Source organism: Lagenorhynchus albirostris, chromosome 1, assembly GCF_949774975.1.
Source record: "Lagenorhynchus albirostris chromosome 1, mLagAlb1.1, whole genome shotgun sequence".
In the NCBI taxonomy this organism is placed as follows: domain Eukaryota; kingdom Metazoa; phylum Chordata; class Mammalia; order Artiodactyla; family Delphinidae; genus Lagenorhynchus; species Lagenorhynchus albirostris.
The window spans coordinates 130754302-130771899 of record NC_083095.1 but is presented as its reverse complement, the minus strand read 5'-3'; the positions used below and the strand labels follow the sequence as shown (position 1 = coordinate 130771899).

Sequence of the window (17598 nt, the reverse complement as noted above, 5' to 3'; positions counted from 1 at the left end):
AAAAGAGAAGCTTTTAACTTACGCTGGGGTGGCTGGGAGTCAAAGGGCATCATCATTTTTGGTCTCATTCCCCGCCTTCCAGCCAGTGTAGACATGCTGTCCTCTGATTCATGCCCTAGACATCAAATATGGAGGCTGGTTACAAACATGTGCCCTAGGCCAATGAGCAGCCTCAGCAGTAAAACATTTCAAGTGGGGGATTCAGGACTCACAAACAACAATGGGACAACATGGTTCTGCAGGAAGTGAAATAAAGAGGAAAATGACCATTAGTGCATTACAGGAGTCCCTGTTGAGTCAACTCAGTTGACACAACGCTGCCTACCATGCTTCACTGCAGGTCTGTGAGGGAGAGCAGCCAGACCAAGAACATGCTGATCACCACAATGAGAACTGGGGCCCCACTGAAGGGATGGAATGAAATGCACAGACATAGGCTACGTTGTCTCAAATGCTTGAGTGTCAGGTTGGTGAACACGATGAGAGACCTAACAGAGCTAGAAGACTGTCTCATCTGGGTATAGAACCTCTCCCCCCTAACGAGCTAGCTATTCTTCATCAGAGGTTGATCCTGTAACACACATTTCTTTAAACCTAACCTCGTATAGGAATCACCAAATTAAGGCAACCTTACAAAATGGAAAATGGTTTAAATGAAAATAGTCTCCAAACATTTGGGAAAAACCTGCACCTCTATATGAATTCCGCCTTTGATGGATGTTGCTGTCCATGGAATTGTCAACCGGTGTGATATCTTGAGAGTTACGAGGAATTGGAGTATCAGTCATGATGGGGTTTGGGTCTGGAGACTTATCAATGGGTTTCAGCTCCAGTCTCTCATGATGGATCCAGAGGTCTGGGGGTTTGACATCCTTGGAGTTCCCTTTGTACTTGTGGGAGCCATTCACTGATTTGCAAGCAGCTCGTTTCCTAGGTACAAAATTGAGAGGATTTTTAAAAGTAACTCTTGAATATTATTAGTCAAAAGGTTTCAATGATTAAAACTTCCCTTCTGAGAGATGCTTCAGGCAAAATCAGAAACAAACAAGAAAAACAGAGTCAAGAAGTTTCCTTCTGGGAATAGTAAGTGTATCACTGCTTTGTCCACATTATTTAGAGGTATGTACATGGGCATATTTGAATGTTGCCTTGTGACTTTTTGAGTATAAGCAGATTAGACAGCATTTTTGAATCAAATAATCTCTAAAGCAAAAGGTTTCTCCCCAAGTTTCCAATCAATAGAGAAAGGACACCGTTAACTAGAAACATAACAATGGAGTAGACATAGAGTCTGCTTATAAAGGAGGAAGGGAACTCCCTTTTAGGTAACTCAAACTAGGACCACCACCGGGTTAAGTCAAGAATGGGGATGACAGTGTCGACTTTTCTGTGCCTTAGTTTCTCCATTAAGTCACTCACCCAACTCAATAAGCATTTATTAGGTACCTACTGTATGTCAGGCCCTATGCTGGATTGCTGTACCCTCAGCACTTCTGGCCAAGTGAGGAAGACAGACACTGAACTTTTTTTTTTCTTTTTTTTTTGCGGTACGTGGGCCTCTCACTGTTGTGGCCTCTCCTGTGGCGGAGCACAGGCTCTGGACGCACAGGCTCAGCCGCCATGGCTCACGGGCCCAGCCGCTCCGCGGCATGTGGGATCCTCCCGGACCAGGGCACAAACCCCCATCCCCTGCATCGGCAAGCGGACTCTCAACCACTGCGCCACCTGGGAAGCCCTGAACTATTATTTTTAAATGTTCTGAGCTTAATGAAATGCCAAGTGTTATAGTAACCTCTTAATAGCTGGACATACAGTGGACAGGAAAAATGTGACGGAAAAAGTGACATTTAAGCTAAGACCTAAATGGGACAGGGCAGAAGGTGCATTCCAGGTGGTAAAATCAGATTATGTCAGAGCCCTGAAGCACAGAGCAACAGCCTGGTGTGCTAGAGGGACTGTAAAAAGTCCGGAGTGGTGGCAGCGTATGAACCATAGGGCGAATGATATGAAATGATGCTGGCAAGATGGGCAGGGATTAGATCATAAAGGGCTATTAGAGCCACGCCAAGAGTCTGCAGTTCCCTCTATGAGTAAAGAGAAACCCCTAAATGGTTTTAAGCAGGAGAGTAAGGAGATGAACTCTGAGTTAAAAATTTAAACCAACTGGGATGAGAAGAATGGATTTGAGGGGTAGGGGACAAAACAGGAGGGCAGTTAGGAGGCAACTGCAATAATCTCAGCCATGACTGACGGTGGCCTGGGACAGTGAGGATGGAGGAAAGAGAGAGATTTGGCAGTTATTTAGGAGCCCAAAATGACAAGACTTGGTGAAAAAATGGATGTGGGAAAGGATAGGAATAAAGAAACAAGAGGAATAAAGGATTATGCCGAGGTCTCTGGCTTAAGCCATTTACTAACACTGGGGAGAAGCAGGTTTGACAGAAAAGATTATAAATTGTTTTGGACATGCTAAGTGGCTCTGAGACACTACAGATGAAACATAAAACAGGTAATTGGTTCTGAGACTGAGGCAAGCCTGAGACTCAGAAGAGAGAGGCCTTGGCTAGAGAGAGGAATACGGGAGTAGCTGAAATTCAGAAGTAAATGAAGCCAAAGGAGCAAGTATCACTAGGAGAGAGCGTAGAAGGAGAAGAGAGTAATTCTAGGACCAGGCCCTGAGGAATGTCTGTATTTGATGGCTGAGTAGATTGGAGAGGCTACGAAAATGAACACACAATCACGGAATACAAGAGAATGTATTCAAAAGAATGTTTCAAGAAGGAAGGAGTAGTTGACTGTGTTAAGTGGGGAGAGATTAAGATAAGGACTGAAAAATTTCCTTTGGCTTTAGCAATATGGAAGTCACTGGTGACCTCAGCAAAAGCAATTCTGCTGAAGCAGTAGGGGCAAAATTTGGATTAGAAAAGGACTGAAGCATGAATGGGCAGTGAAAAAATGGACAAGTGAGTGTAGACAAGTATTCAAGAAATTTGTGGTGAAGGGAAAGACAGAGATTTGTAAGTGGTTGGTGGTAAGGACCATGCAACAGAGGAAGGGTTATAATTATTTCTTAAGATAGAAGAAGTTTGAGCACACTTACATGCTGAAGGGGCAGAGCCAACAGAGAGTGAGAGGTGAGCTGTGCTGGAGAAAGGGACAACCACAAGTACAAGGTCTTAGAAAGCAGGAGACGCTGGGATCCAGACGGTAAGTGGAGAACTGGTCTCCGACAGGAGGAAGGGGGAGAAAATGATTATTCCCGACATGGAAAGGTTTTCAGATTTGATGGCGGCACACTGAGATAGTTCTCATCTTTTGAGAGCGAGGGGGCTATAGAGGGATGTGCTGAGAAACTAAAAGGGGCTAGACTCTAAATACTCTGTCAGCTTTGAGGTTGTAAGAGTCTATAAACAGCTACAATTGAAATGGGAGGTGTCTCAGGTATTAAAGAGGAAGAAAAGTACTGAGAAAAGCTCACATATTTTCGATGGTCAATGGAACACTTGGAAAGCAGATCACTGGGGGAGGAGGAGGGGAAAGCTCTATGAAGACTTGATACGATTCTTTTAGCCAAAGGGACGCAAATTATAGGACCTGCAGATGCAAATACAGAGTACAGAGCCTATTACAAACTCATTTTCCCACCTCTCAATCTGAAGACTAAGTACTTTATTTTTTATTTACTTTGAATTTTAAATTGCCCCAAACATTAAGGAATGTTGTCATTTTGTTTTTCCAGATTCTTTTAAATAAAGATCTCAAGATGTCTAAAACTAGATGCAAAATCAAGTTCATAGAGATAAATGGGAAATGCTGAAAAAGCAGCTTATAGAAAAGTTGTAGCGTAGAAAAATGTCATCTCTGAGGTTTTAAAGAGAAACCGTTTTCTACAGTCAAAGGTAGGTAGGGAAAGCTGTAAGAGGCAGCCATCAAGAGGCTTATAAAGACAGCCCCCATCCTCTGGGAAACATGATGAAGGTGAGCTACAGAAAGCTATTTTATTTCGGCAAAAGAAAGATTAAAAACATCACAGAACCTACAGAAAATGACATAAAGCCATAACTAGTAGCAGTTAGATGGTAGCTTGTACTTGCCCTCTATTTTGAAAACAAACAGATTTATTGTTATTAAATCCTCGCATCCTTGCCTTGGGCAGACCAGGTCTGATGATAATCACACAGATGTGAATTTCTCTTTTCTCTTTATGGAGCAATACCTCCATCTTACGATCCTTTAGGATACTGCAACTAAAGTTGTTCTATTACCCATACTGTGTTTTTGCTATTAGGGGTAACTCAAGAATGTCCTTTTTTATGGCATCTGTCTTGCTGGCCAGAGATAGGAGTAGAATATGACCTAGGGTCAAGGATTCTCTCAGGTTCCGGAGTGCAGGCTGTTATCAAGCACCATATTATGGAATCACCTTGCTAGCTCCTCTAGACAATTAGCCGCAAGCCTCAAAATCCCAGAGGAGTTCAGAGCTAGCAGCCACCTGATCTCTCTGCTAATGTGATATGCTGATTATAAGTAATCCTTTCTCGTTCATTTAATCAATACATCTCTCCACCGCATTACCCCCACCCCACCTCCTGCAGTCCCAACCTCAACTTCTACACTTGGTAGCACTTCTTTAAAAATACTCTTAAGCTTAGATTTAGAGTCTATGGTCTATGGTCTCTGTCCATCTCAGCTGACATTTGTGCCATGAAATTCCACAAACTCCTGTGCATCTGGTTCACTGTGTGCACAGAGACAGTCTTCCAAAGGGGCCCCCAACAAGGCTGGACATTGTCCACTTTCCTCTCCAGATCGATTGTCTAATTGGCTCTGTGACTTGAGAGGTTGAGTTAAATGAACTACATCTACAAGGTAACTCTGTCCCTGGCTTCCAGTTGGTTTGGAAGGTAGAATGCACAGGCAAGACACTGGAAGGTAGGAGGTATTTTCTCTCCTGCCCCCTCACTGCTGGGCTAGAGGTTGGCAGTAGTTACAGTCCTACCACCCCACACGGTTCCTGTCGCAAGCCCTCTCCTGCTGCTTCAGATCCCTGAAAACAGCTCTCTCTTCATCAGAAAAAACCCTCACCCTTTTAAGGGTGACAGTGGCCTATCACTGCTGCTGGCCCTTGAACACTGCTGCCTAACGCTAACCCCACCTAGGACATTGTAAATGGTCCCTTCATTAAAGCCTCCTTCACCCCCTTTCAGTGTGCCATCTCTTTCCTGCCAGGACCCTGAATGACACACACTTAATAAGAGGAACCATTCTGCATTTCCTTTAAAAATATTTAAAACATCGCTTTTCACATATTTTATGTTTTAACTCTGTGTACAACTCCAGATACAGAAGTCACATAGAAGCAAAAGAATACGTACAAAAAAAATGTATGGGCTACAACTGGGGCTCCTTACTTTTTCTGGTGAGAAGTGGTACGCCTGGTGCAAAAGACAGCGATGATCACGACCACCACGATGGTGATGACGCCAACGGAAACGATGATGACCAGCAGCATGTTACTGTCTAGAGGAGAGGTGGGGCTTCCATGAGGGCTGTTACTGCCTGGAAAGGGAAAACCGTACGCTTGCTAGTGTTAGAGAATTCTAGCATAAAATCAGGCTACAGAACCGTCATGTGAGTATAGATACTTCTGTGAGCTTCTTGATAACAGTCATCACCGTGCCTTGTATAAAAGTGCCTCATGAACACAGCCATCTCCACTAGATCATGAAATCTAGAGAGCGGAGTTTCTGCCCTATGCACAGTACCTTGCACAAAGCTGATGTTCAATAAAAGTTTCTCAAGTTATACTGAACACTGTGCTTGGACAAATAAGGGGGTCTGTCTCCTGGTCTCATGTTGTATGTAAATTCATTTTATAAAGCACCATTTGTGAATCATTTTAGTTTTCTGACTTGCAAAACTATTTAAAAAATGTACATTCATAGAAAACAAAAGGTTTTTTCCAACATATAGATGTCTGCCATCACAAAAAAATTATTTGAAAAATAACGTCTCTCTTTTTATAAATACACAGTCTATGCAGAGTTAATTTTCTTATTCAGTTTCAGGAAAAAGAATGTACATATGCATTAATTTGACAAATATTTATTGAGTGGTCACTATGAGCCAGGCATTGTTCTAGGTACTAAGGAGGCAACAGTGAACAACAAAGATAGGTAGGGGTGGGGGCAGACAATAAACAAATAAGAAATTATTAGTTTGTAATAAGTGCTATGAAAAAATAAAATGAAGGTATATGATACAGAGTGACTGGGTGGCTATTTTAGATTGAATGGATGGGAAAAGCTTCTCTGAGGAGACGGCATTTGGGCTGAGATTTGAATGACATGAATGATCCCACCATACAAAGACCTGGAGGAAGAACATTCCATAGAGAGGGAATAGCTAGTGGAAGGATCCTATGGCAGGAATGAGCTTGGCACGTTCAAGGAAGAGAAAGGCAGCCAGTATTGCTGAAGCAAAGAGAGATATGCAAAGTTAGAGAGAAGGAAGCGAGCAGAAAAAAGATGAAGGTGAGGCTGGAGGGGTGTGCAGAGGCCACATCATTTAGGACCTTGAAGAAACAGATTTTCTTCTTCCTATTATTGTTCCCTCATTGCTCACAGGATGAGGCTCAGCTTTTTATCAAGGCCTTTTGTAGTCTTGCTCTTCCATTTTCTGAAACATAGTTCTTTGCTTCCCACCTCGTTATAAAAGTTATGCATGTTCATATTATAAAATATGGGAAATCCCTCTACACAGATCTAACCATCATGGATAGATGACATCTTTTCTTCTAGTTACTCTCTCTTATTGCCCTAACAATCAAAGCTGTACAATTAATAGGATGAGCTGTTTTGCTTAACTATTGCTAGTGACTAAATATTTAGTCACTAGAAGAAGTACTTAAGAAGAGTCATCCTACCCGTCTGGGATGTTGTGGAAGAAATTCCTACCATGAAGGTATGGCCTCCTACCCGTGTTCTTAGAAAAGCTCCTAAAGTGATTCTCATATACAGCCTGGCTTACAAACTTACGATCTAATCCGAACTATACTTATTGTGGGAATCCCTTCCATAACACTGGATTGGATTAGCGGACCTTTCACTTTTGATTCTATGATTTTATAGGCTACTAAGCACAGTCCTAAATGTGGGATAATTTTGACAGCTTAAGAGCTTATTCTTCTACATTTGCTTTAATCACTTTTATCCTTCATTTCTGAGAAAAAAGTCAGCAGATAGACAACTTAAATTGTACACACTGAGCTTCAATAAAATAACATTTTTATATTTGGGAACGACTATGGAACTGGGAGCCAATACAATTAGACCATACTAGGGCCTTACATAAAACTTTTATTAACAGCAGTGCTGAGTTACTGGGTGGGGCAGGCACTGCAATCAGAGGCTGGGGAGCTGGGGTGTGGGAGGCAAGCAGAGGTGGTGGCGGCAGTTCTTTCCTGCATTCAACAGAGACAAATTCTCATTTAATTGCAGTTGACCTCTAACTTCTGAGCTGGCCAAAAGCTCCCTTTTAAAATAGAGTAAGAATGAGCTGCCAATGGGAGCATCATCCCTCCTACCAGGGACATTAAGGCTCACCTTCCAAACCACTCTTTTCTGACTTCATACTCGTGACACCCAACTCATTCTCCGCTGTCATCAGGGTAATAATAGTAGATACTCAATAAATGGAAGTCATAGTTTACCAGTAGTATCAGACATCTTACATATGTTACTTACATGAGGAAGCTCACATTTCTTAGCATCAGCACTTGAGCTTTTGACAGGCTGGTTCTAACCTACCTTCTCTAACACGAGACTCTCTATCCTGTCTCTAGGCAGTGTGATCCCTGGAGAAAGCAGGTTTAAAAAATTTTTTTTTAACATCTTTATTGGAGTGTACTTGCTTTACAGTGTTGTGTTAGTTTCTGCTGTGTAACGAAGTGAATCAGCTATACATATACATATATCCCCATATCCCTTCCCTCTTGCGTCTCCCTCCCACCCCTCTAGGTGGTCACAAACCACCGAGCTGATCTCCCTGTGCTATGCAGCTGCTTCCCATTAACTAGGTATTTTACATTTGGTAGTGTATATATGTCAGTGCTACTCCCTCACTTCGTCCCAGCTTATCCACCCCCCTCCCCATGTCCTCATGTCCATTCTCTACGTCTGCGTCTTTATTCCTGTCCTGCCCTTAGGTTTGTTAGAACCATTTTTTTTTTAAGATTCTATATATATGTTAGCACACGGTATTTGCTTTTCTCTTTCTGACTTACTTCACTCTGTATAACAGACTCTAGGTCCATCCACTTCACTACAAATAACTCAGTTTAGTTCCTTTTTATGGCTGAATAATATTCCATTGCACATATGCGCCACACCCTCTCTATCCATTCACCTGTCAACAGACACCTAGGTTGCCTCCATGTCCAAGCAGGCTGTTTTAAACTGCCATGCCTCCACACGTGCTTTTATTGTGTCCTAGGATGTTCAACTCCCTCCTCAACATTTAGCAATCTTCTCTGTGCCTTTTAAAATCTGGGTCAGAGATCATCTCTTCTACAAAGCTTTCTCTTTTCTCTATCAGGTAGTTTGTTACTCAATCCTCCTGTTCCTACAGCCTGTTACATAGAACCTGAACCTTTAGAAATATGTGTGAATAAATGAATGAATGCATAAATGAAAGATAAAACAAAGAAATAACTGCTTTTCTCACAGTCTTGAATATTATACTGTGGACAGCACATAAATATAACATATGCATCCCAGGAGGAGAAACTCATAAAGTCCTAGAACTCAGAGCCTAAAAATTTCTTGAAGCAAGCAAATTTGTCTGGCTCTCCTAAGAACTGGCTGGTTTCACAGAAGTCTGGGCAATATCACTTTTTATTTAAATAGATACTAGAGACTGAGATAATTTCGTTTCCACAATTAGATCAGGAGTTTCCGGAGAACTAGAAACTCTTTTCCTTTCTCTTCCATATGTTTCTTTTTTTTTTTTATTGGAGTAAAATTACTCTACAAGTGAGGAGACAGTAAGGGTCATTTCTAGTAACTACCTTTGTGGACATTTTGCCATCCTGGATTCCCACGTCTGGTATAGAACCCCATGCCTTTCAGGCTGTGTGTGACAGTGGAAAAGGCACAATCTGAAGTCAGAAGACCTGGGTTTTGGTTCTAGGACTTCCAGAATATGTGGGTGGATCCAGGCACATTACCCCTCCGCTGAGTCTCTTAATGTATAAAATGGGAATAATGATACTTGTTCTCCCTGCCTCACCACAGTGTTATGAGGATCAAATGTGATTTCATGTGTGAAAGTAACTTACAAATGGTGACGTTCAGTAGAGAAGTAGGTGTCATCATTTAAGTAATTAGAAGGCATCAGCTCTTAGGATGGCTTGGAGACTGGTAATAATTTTTTAGAATTCCCAAACTAAAAACACTGCAGTAAGTAGTGTGGGGATAAATTAATGATTCCAAAGCATTTCTCTGCCTTGTGCTAGATGATAGCTAATCCCACTAAAGGGTTTATTTTTGAAAGCAAGATTCTAATTATTTTCTAGAGGCAGTGGGCAAAAGGAAGACTTGTTTGTTTAGAATTATTTTAAGCTGGATATGTGGGGAAACAATTTTATTTCTGGATCCTATAATGAATGAGTTTATAGTAATTCAGCAAACATTTGCCAGAAAATGCCTAAAGCCAGTTCTATTAAATAAAAAGAAATGAGTAACATGCTACAATCCACCACACAGGAGCTACAAAAAACATTTCAAGCAGAACTGCATCATGCCCACAGGAGGCCAAAAAAGCCACAGGAAGGGCTTTACCGCTCATCGGAGGTTTGTAGTCGGATCCTAGGTCTGGCAGACGGCTTCCTTTCCCTGCAGACCCTGAGGCTGAAGAAGAAGAACTCATGTCAATAACAACCCAATCCACTGGTGTGACAAGTCTACTTCACAGCTAGCGAGTGTTTTCTACAAAAAAAAAAATTTTCAGTCTACTCTGTCCATGAGAAAAGGAAGTAGCACACACACAATGGGAAAATATAGCCTATTTGTGCAAAACAAACTAAGGTATAGCTTTCTATGCAATGAGGCATCTGAAAGTCTGACACCCTTGTTCCATGGCTGTACCTAGGGTGTAACAAAGCTGCCCCTTGCTGTTAAGGTTTCTCTAGCCCAGGAAACATTAGCTGAAATACTACCCAGAGCACTTATGGCTAAAGTAGCTTCTCATGGAAAAGGGACTAAGGGGACCAGTTAGGTTAATCTGCATTAAAGAAATGGACTCTTCCAAGGGACCGGCTATGTTGATCTGGCCTAGTGGGTGTCAGTAGCGTTTGGATTCTTTTCTCAAAATATAAAGCTGCCTTTCCAAATATAAAGTTACCCTAATGGGAGCAGGAAGGCAACTGGACGTTCAAACTGGGTTCTCAGTTCTTGCTCAGTCAACCTAAATATCCAAAGATAAAAAAACCAAAGTCTTCCCTCTAGTTGCTCACAAAGGACACTGTCTCCTAATCCATCATCATGGAACATAAGAAGTGAGGCTGCTGACCTTGGGCTTGGGACCACCTCATAAGCAGACCTCAGAAAACACAAATATCAGCCTTTTAGAAATTTATATTCTTGGTCTTGAATTTTATTCTTCACATTTATAGAAGAAGCTGCCTTGTAAAGCAAATATAAGGAGTCCGTCCCCAGTAAAGCAAAGGTATTCCTCAGTGCAAAGTCTGGGGCCAGAAGGCAGTCTCATGCTTCTTTTGAAGAAGTGTGCAAGAACTGCAAAGCAGAGCTGTTCCACATAGTTAATACAGCACAGTGCGTAACCGACTGCCTGCACCGCAACACCGGCTCCATCACGCACTAACTGTTTGACTTTTGGCAAGTTACTTAGCTATTATTTTTGGGTCTTAGTTCCCTCATTGTAAAACAGTGATAATAATGGTACCTACTTCATGAAATGGTTGTGAGGATTAAATGGAAATTTAATCCTATAAAGTATTCTGAATACTGCCTGACACACAGTAAATGTTCAATAAATATTAACTACTAAATAAATCTTTAGGGAAGAATATAATCTTATCCTTTGCAGAGGTAAAGAGCATGAAGCTTCAGAAAACACTTATAAATGAGAGTTATTTCTACGAAATAAAGCTTGCCTGGAAACGCATAAACCAGACGTGTTGCTGTAAAACATTACAGCTAATATCAAGTACTGCTATAAATGATCAGACTTGGAGGAAATGGAAGAAATTAAAATCTGAAGGTTTCTGTATGAGTTCATTTAACGAATAAATCTAGAAATGAAAAGAGTATTTTCTATGTTTCCAGAAGCTCAAAACCCCCAAAGAAGGTCTTGGGTATCCAAAAGGGCATATTCTAGAATTTAACTCACAGTCCTTGACCCTTTCCCATTGTCCATACTTATTACTTTATCCCTTTACTTCTGATGCCGTCATTCCTCCCAAATGGCACACACCATATTTCAAGATTCCAGTTTTTCTTTTCACTGTGATAAGCTGGCAGAGATGAAACAGCCCTTGTAAGGCTCTTCATATTTAAGTGTACTTATTTGTCAGGTAGCCCACATTTAAGCCAAGCTATCCAGAGTAACATATTATGTAAATAATTGCCAATGAACACACTTTGCCAAGAAACTGATTGACTTAATTCCCATATTTCTTAACATTTTTCCTTTATATTTAACCTATGAACAAGAAATTCCAGGGATTAGCCAAACACCAAAAATAAATATGGGCAAAGAATTTTAACTACCAAAGGTGTGGTGTAGCTGAGAATTGCACCCTGGCTTATGGAGTGAAGTGAGGGAAGAACAGTGAGCACATTTATATTCTGTGCATATTCAGTATAGTTACTTTTCTATTCTCAGGCTTAAGTCAAAGGTTCTACCATGATTAGGGTGCCTTACACACAGACACACACACACAGACACAGAGGTATGTTTGCAGTTTCTCTAACATACAACAAAAGGCTCATTGAATGCAAACACATTTCCAAAGCCCTAAAACTTGAAACTTCAAATTTTGAATCTTCCTTGCCATTAACCAAGATCCAAAGACTCTGTATTTCTAGTAACTACTCCTAAAGAATAAAAGCAACCATCAAATTTACTTTTACTGCTCTTAGTATAGAAAACAGATACCTACTTTAGCTGACTTCCCAGAGATGAAAATCACGAAGTATAGTTACCTCTCCACCATAGCAATTGCAGTGAATAGACTACACTGACAATTTCAAGAATGGTGACACTGAGGCCCAAGCTTCCTAAACTTCCACTGTAAACTGTCTCTAACCTCTTTTAAAATAAGCAGGTATATTTAAGAGAAGAAATGGAAAAACAGCTCTGAATTAAGCTTAAAACAAGAGAACAGAGACCACTAATTTTATCACAGATAATCATACAATTCAGTAGGGTACATCCGTAGATTTTCTGTTGGGGGGAGGAAAAGAGGGTATTCACTGAATTTGATTAAATGTTTCACTTAGAGATGCTAATAAAATTCTAGATGCTACAAATATGACAAATTGGTATGCTTGTTCTCATCATGTCCCAAATCCCTATCTGTGTTACAGAATTTCAGTATCTTAGCGCAAATGATAATCTGGCCCACACTTAAGGCCAATCTCCTATAGCTGCAGAAGTTTGACTCAGTTTTTTTCCTGCCAGTCTATTTAGTTCCTAAGTATCAATAGATTCCCCAGCTTTTCAGATACTCCAAGTGCCACAAACATGGACTCAACTCTACTCTGGCCAATAAATATTCGATTTTTAACACATGGTACTGGTACTGATTTTCAGGAAAAAAAAAACCCCAAAAAACCAAAAAGCTAATAATAGGTCACAAAAGAGAGGAAAGGAAAGAGAGGCCATCTACTCATTTACCTTGATCATTAGCCATTTTATCAGAGGAGTCCGCTAACAGGCCAAGCACAGGGGAAGAAAAAAACAAGAGCAAGGATCACAAGCTTTGAAGATGGGACAGGCAGAATTTTTAAAGGAAAAAATAAAAACCCACAAACTTCCAAACACGTTGAGTCTTGTTTTTCGTACTAACAGAAAAGAAATCCATGTATGGTTTCCATACTTCCAGACTCAGTCCCCGACTTTTATTCCTAAGCTTACTTGGTTCAATATTTTACCTTCACTTTCTTATCTAGAGTTTTCTCTTAAGGGCCCCTTTTGAGAAAAGCCTCAACCCTTTCTCTCTACAAAGGTCCATGAATAAGCCTTTCAGGTTAAGAGCCTGCATGTGTTGAAAGAGAATCATCCATCACAATAAACATGCGACTACGCTGTATGGGAACCAAGAGAATCCCATCTGATCTGACTGGTAAGAACTTTTAGATCACTGCAATTCATCTGCCTCAAACAGCCTGAAGTCAAGAGTTCCCCTGTAAATTATATGGTTAGGTCAGTAACCTAGGGAACACTGATTTGGTAGTCAGTGGGTGGGATCATTTTGAGATTAATGCTCACACTGTGGCTCATAAGCGCATCATCAGAACTTCCTGTATCATCCACAGTCTCTACATGCTAAAGTGACATGTGCACGCATAGCCCCACTCAAGAGACACACAATGAAACACTCTGTTTGGGAGGCTTTACCTTTGGGTGTTCTGAACTGGACAGCTTCAGACATGGGCCCCATGCCCTTTGAGTTCCGAGCTTGGATTTTGAAGTAGTATGGTGTGTCAAGTGTTAATTCTTGTATCTGGTGAGTCAGCCTGTTTCCCACAACAGGCTCAATAACCCAGTCGTGTATCTCTGCATTCACGTCCGTACTGTAATATATGATGTAACCTATCCAAAGGAATTAATGGGAAAAGAAATCTTATTCCTGCTTTTTCTTTTGCAATCAGTTAAGTCAATAAAGATATATGTTACAGCATATACAAATAGAGAACTAGTTACAGATTAAATTAGCAACGGTAAAAAGCATTTAAAATGCTACACTAAACATAATATAGATAAAACCACAATTTCAACAGTGCCAGACTGTAAGTTACCATCTATATCTGCAGCTGAAGTAATAAAAGTAAAGATAAAAATATAGGGTTAAATATTCTCATAAGCTAGGAAATTATATAAGGAAAATAACCTAATCATCATTCCAACATCCTATACTTCAAGGGTCTACAATTAACTCAATGCAGTTTTGAAAACTAGTAACTAGTAATGGTCTGACAATGCTATATATATATATATTTTTTTTTTAAATTTATTTATTTATTTTTGGCTGCATTGGGTCTTCGTCGCTGCATGTGGGGCTTTCTCTACTTGTGGCAAGCAGAGGCTACTCTTTGTTGTGGTGTGCGGGCTTCTCATTGTGGTAGCTTCTCTTGTTGCGGAGCACGGGCTCTAGGCGCGTGGGCTTCAGTAGTTGTGGCACGCAGGCTCAGTAGTTGTGGCTCATGGCTCTAGAGCACAGGCTCAGTAGTTGTGGAGCACGGGCTTAGCTGCTCTGCGGCATATGGGATCTTCCCATAGGGCTTCCCACAGGGCTTGAACCTGTGTCCCCTGCATTGGCAGGTGGATTCTTAACCACTGCACCACCAGGGAAGCCCATCAATGCTGTTTTAACTCTCACCAATGTGATTTCCCAGGAGAAAAACTCCTAGGAGATGCGCAGCCACCTCTGCTAAATTCTCCCAAACTTGGGGTGGGTGAAGTCACAGTGAAACGTCACCTGATACATCCACCAGAGGGCACTCAATCTCCATGGTTGAGGCAGGAAGAACCACAATCACAAGCCTACCTGACCTACACAGTGCAAAAATGCACTGCATCATTACTGGTTTTAAAGACAAAACAAAATGTAATCCATGTCAAGTCATGCTTAATTCCTTTATGGAAGAGGCACATTCTAAAACCTAAAGTAAAAATTTCATAAAGACTTGGGATTTATGGAAAGGGATTCCTCCTGAAAGCCAAGGCAGGACAATGCTAAGAAAGGCCTTCAGTTTCCTTAGGCTGCCTTATTCATACGAAGAAACTTCAGGAGGCATACACCTACCTGGAGCAGAGGCAGGTTTTCCTCCCTGATAAGGCCAAGGAAGGCATAGTGCCCTCTGTTCTGAAAAAATTCAAGGTCCCTTCAAAGGCCTAAGCCAACTCGGACTTTTAACTCTAGTTGTAAGAGCATGGGAAGCTGAAGTAGCAGCTCTGGGTGAAAAAAGAAACTAAAAGCCTAATGGGTTTTTTTGGCTTCTGGGTAAAAGAACTGAGTTTATATTTATTGGGTATTATCCTGTAGAATTAGGCAGGGTCTTTAATCTCAAAGCTGGTCATCTAGTCAGAGATAGAGAAGAACAGCTTTCCTGAGGAAAATAAATATGTCCATAAGTTCCACTATAACCAAAGGCTGTCTAGTACAACCCATAACCTTCAGACTTTCATGCAACATGGGTCAGAACAACCAGCTAGTGAATCATTTTTATGTCACTAAACAGCACGTCCTTGCTCCACCTTCCAGGACCATCACGACTCATACCTCATAAAATGGCCAAGGCAGCTTTAAGACCCCCATTTCTCCTAACAAGGAGGCACCCTTCTGGAATGCTTCTGCCAGGCAGGAACAGGGAACAGTCACACACTCAAAGGCATCTTACGCCTCTTACCTGTAATTTTGCCATTGGCTTCAGAGGGAGGCTGCCAATTTACAATTATGGTCCTAGGTTTTCCCTCTTTACTCACAACTGTCACATCCTTGGGTGGAGAAGCAGGAGCTACAAAATAATAATACTTTCAGTAATTCCCATCCATTTCAATTTAATTCACCCTTTCCTCAACCCTTTCCATTTAGAAGGCACAATGAAGGGCAGAGGCAAAAAAGATAAAGCCTCCTGGCTTCAAAGAATTCATTGTCTATCTATAAATAGCTCCAATGAAAAGAAGGATATGCAAAGTACCAAAGAGGAAATATCACACCATGAGGATACAGTATAGGCATCCAGATGGGGAGGTCAGGGATATGCAGGCTAGTTAGGGAAATCAAAAGACATTTGTAGTCCCTGCTTGATAGATCAGGAGACTGAAAATGAGAAATGTTATATAATGTGCCCAAGATGACATTTTCCCCCCAATTTGGATTGTTTTGTTAGAATAGTTTTAAGTATAAAGTAACTTTCTCTCTACCTACAGTTGGCTCTCTAAACCAAATACAGTGTTTGAAAACCACCATTCCCCCAAAGAATAAATGATTTACAAATTGATGGTTTTTTTTTTAAGTTAAATTTACGCTGAAAAGATATGAAGGTTATTGCTCTGAAATGTAAAGCTGTTTATGGAACAGAAAAACCAATAAAATAAAAATGACAGTGCATCTGTATTTCCATGTTATGGCTGAAAACTTTTAATGTACTAGTTGGAAAATGAGCAAAGTAAGTATATCCTTAAACTTACTCTTCTTTTCCTAAAATACTGGAATTCTCCTAGTATAAAACGGAAGGGAGCCCAGTGAAATGCATACTCCTGATGGAGTATCATTTATTACCTAATGGGCTGGAATGAAAGCACAAAGATACTCTTAAAACTGGCAAAGAAAGCAAACTCAAGGTCTATTTAAGCTTTTGTGCATTATATTTCTTTCTCTCCAAATCTATCCCCTTTTCTCTGCAGGAAATTCAACCAACTGTGAAGATAAAAAGACATTAGGGCCAAACCCAGTCTACGGAGACTTTATAGCTCTAGTTTTTTCATTATTCATTTAAAAGAGAGAAAGAAATAGGAGGGTGGAATAGACAGAGCCTCCCAACGGTTACACACCTCCCCATGCTAGGCAAGTACAAGGGGCAGAAGGGTAGGTCTACAAGTGAGCAAAAAGCAAGCAAAATCTTAAAATTGGATGGCTTGCTTTCCCCTTGATTTACTTAGCTGTCTTTTTTCTTTCATGTTTACTTACAGAGAAAAACCCTAAGAATACTCCAGTGGGAGATTTTATAAGACACTAACCAGTTTGCAAGAAAGCTCCTAGGGAAGGCTTGGGAGGCTCTGGTAAAGTGCTGAGGCTTTAGCAAGCATAGCATTGGTGAAGGGCAGCCCACTTCATCTTTTCTATCTCAATTTCCCAGTAAGGCAAGGTTAATAACCGTAATTCCTTACGTCTACACAGTGCTTTACAATTTACCACGTACTTTATTTATAGGGTACTTTATTTTACCCTATAAAGTAGGAAAGGCAGAGATCACCCCTCTTTTATAGATGGAAGAAATAGATTCAGAGAGGCTGGATGACTTGCTTATGATCACAGTCAACAGATGGTTGACCTTGGAATTGAACTCAAGTCTCATGACTCCTAAAATCTAGTACACTTTGCATTATATTGTCCTATTTGCTAATGTTCTTGTACAACGATGAAAAAACATAATTAATCAGCTGAAAAAGCAAACACTGAACTCCAGCTGTAGCTGCTCACTGTGTTCTGTAAATATGTCAATTCATGCACTCAATTCTTTCCTTGGGTAGGAAAAACAGGTGATGAGATGTCTTATGACTTGAGATATGGCACAACATTAGCACAGACTTTCACTGGCTTTCACTTCTTGCAAAGAGAAGAAATGCCAT

General features: G+C 40.8%; 1 protein-coding gene across 9 annotated transcripts in view; it reads right to left on the bottom strand.

Annotated features, from left to right (window-relative positions):
- The window catches only part of NEO1 (neogenin 1), a 241340-nt gene that overhangs the window by 12211 nt on the left and 211531 nt on the right, over positions 1-17598 (bottom strand). For 4 of the 9 annotated variants that reach the window (XM_060169920.1, XM_060169973.1, XM_060169948.1 and 1 more), the window contains exons 19-25: positions 15654-15761; positions 13642-13836; positions 12919-12951; positions 9840-9908; positions 5412-5559; positions 692-930; positions 23-115 (exon numbers count right to left, since the gene is read on the bottom strand). In XM_060169920.1, the coding sequence (XP_060025903.1) occupies positions 23-115; positions 692-930; positions 5412-5559; positions 9840-9908; positions 12919-12951; positions 13642-13836; positions 15654-15761 (885 nt within the window). The remainder of the gene's footprint in view (positions 1-22; positions 116-691; positions 931-5411; positions 5560-9839; positions 9909-12918; positions 12952-13641; positions 13837-15653; positions 15762-17598) is intronic. The other 5 variants (XM_060169928.1, XM_060169903.1, XM_060169940.1 and 2 more) reach the window with 4 other exon arrangements.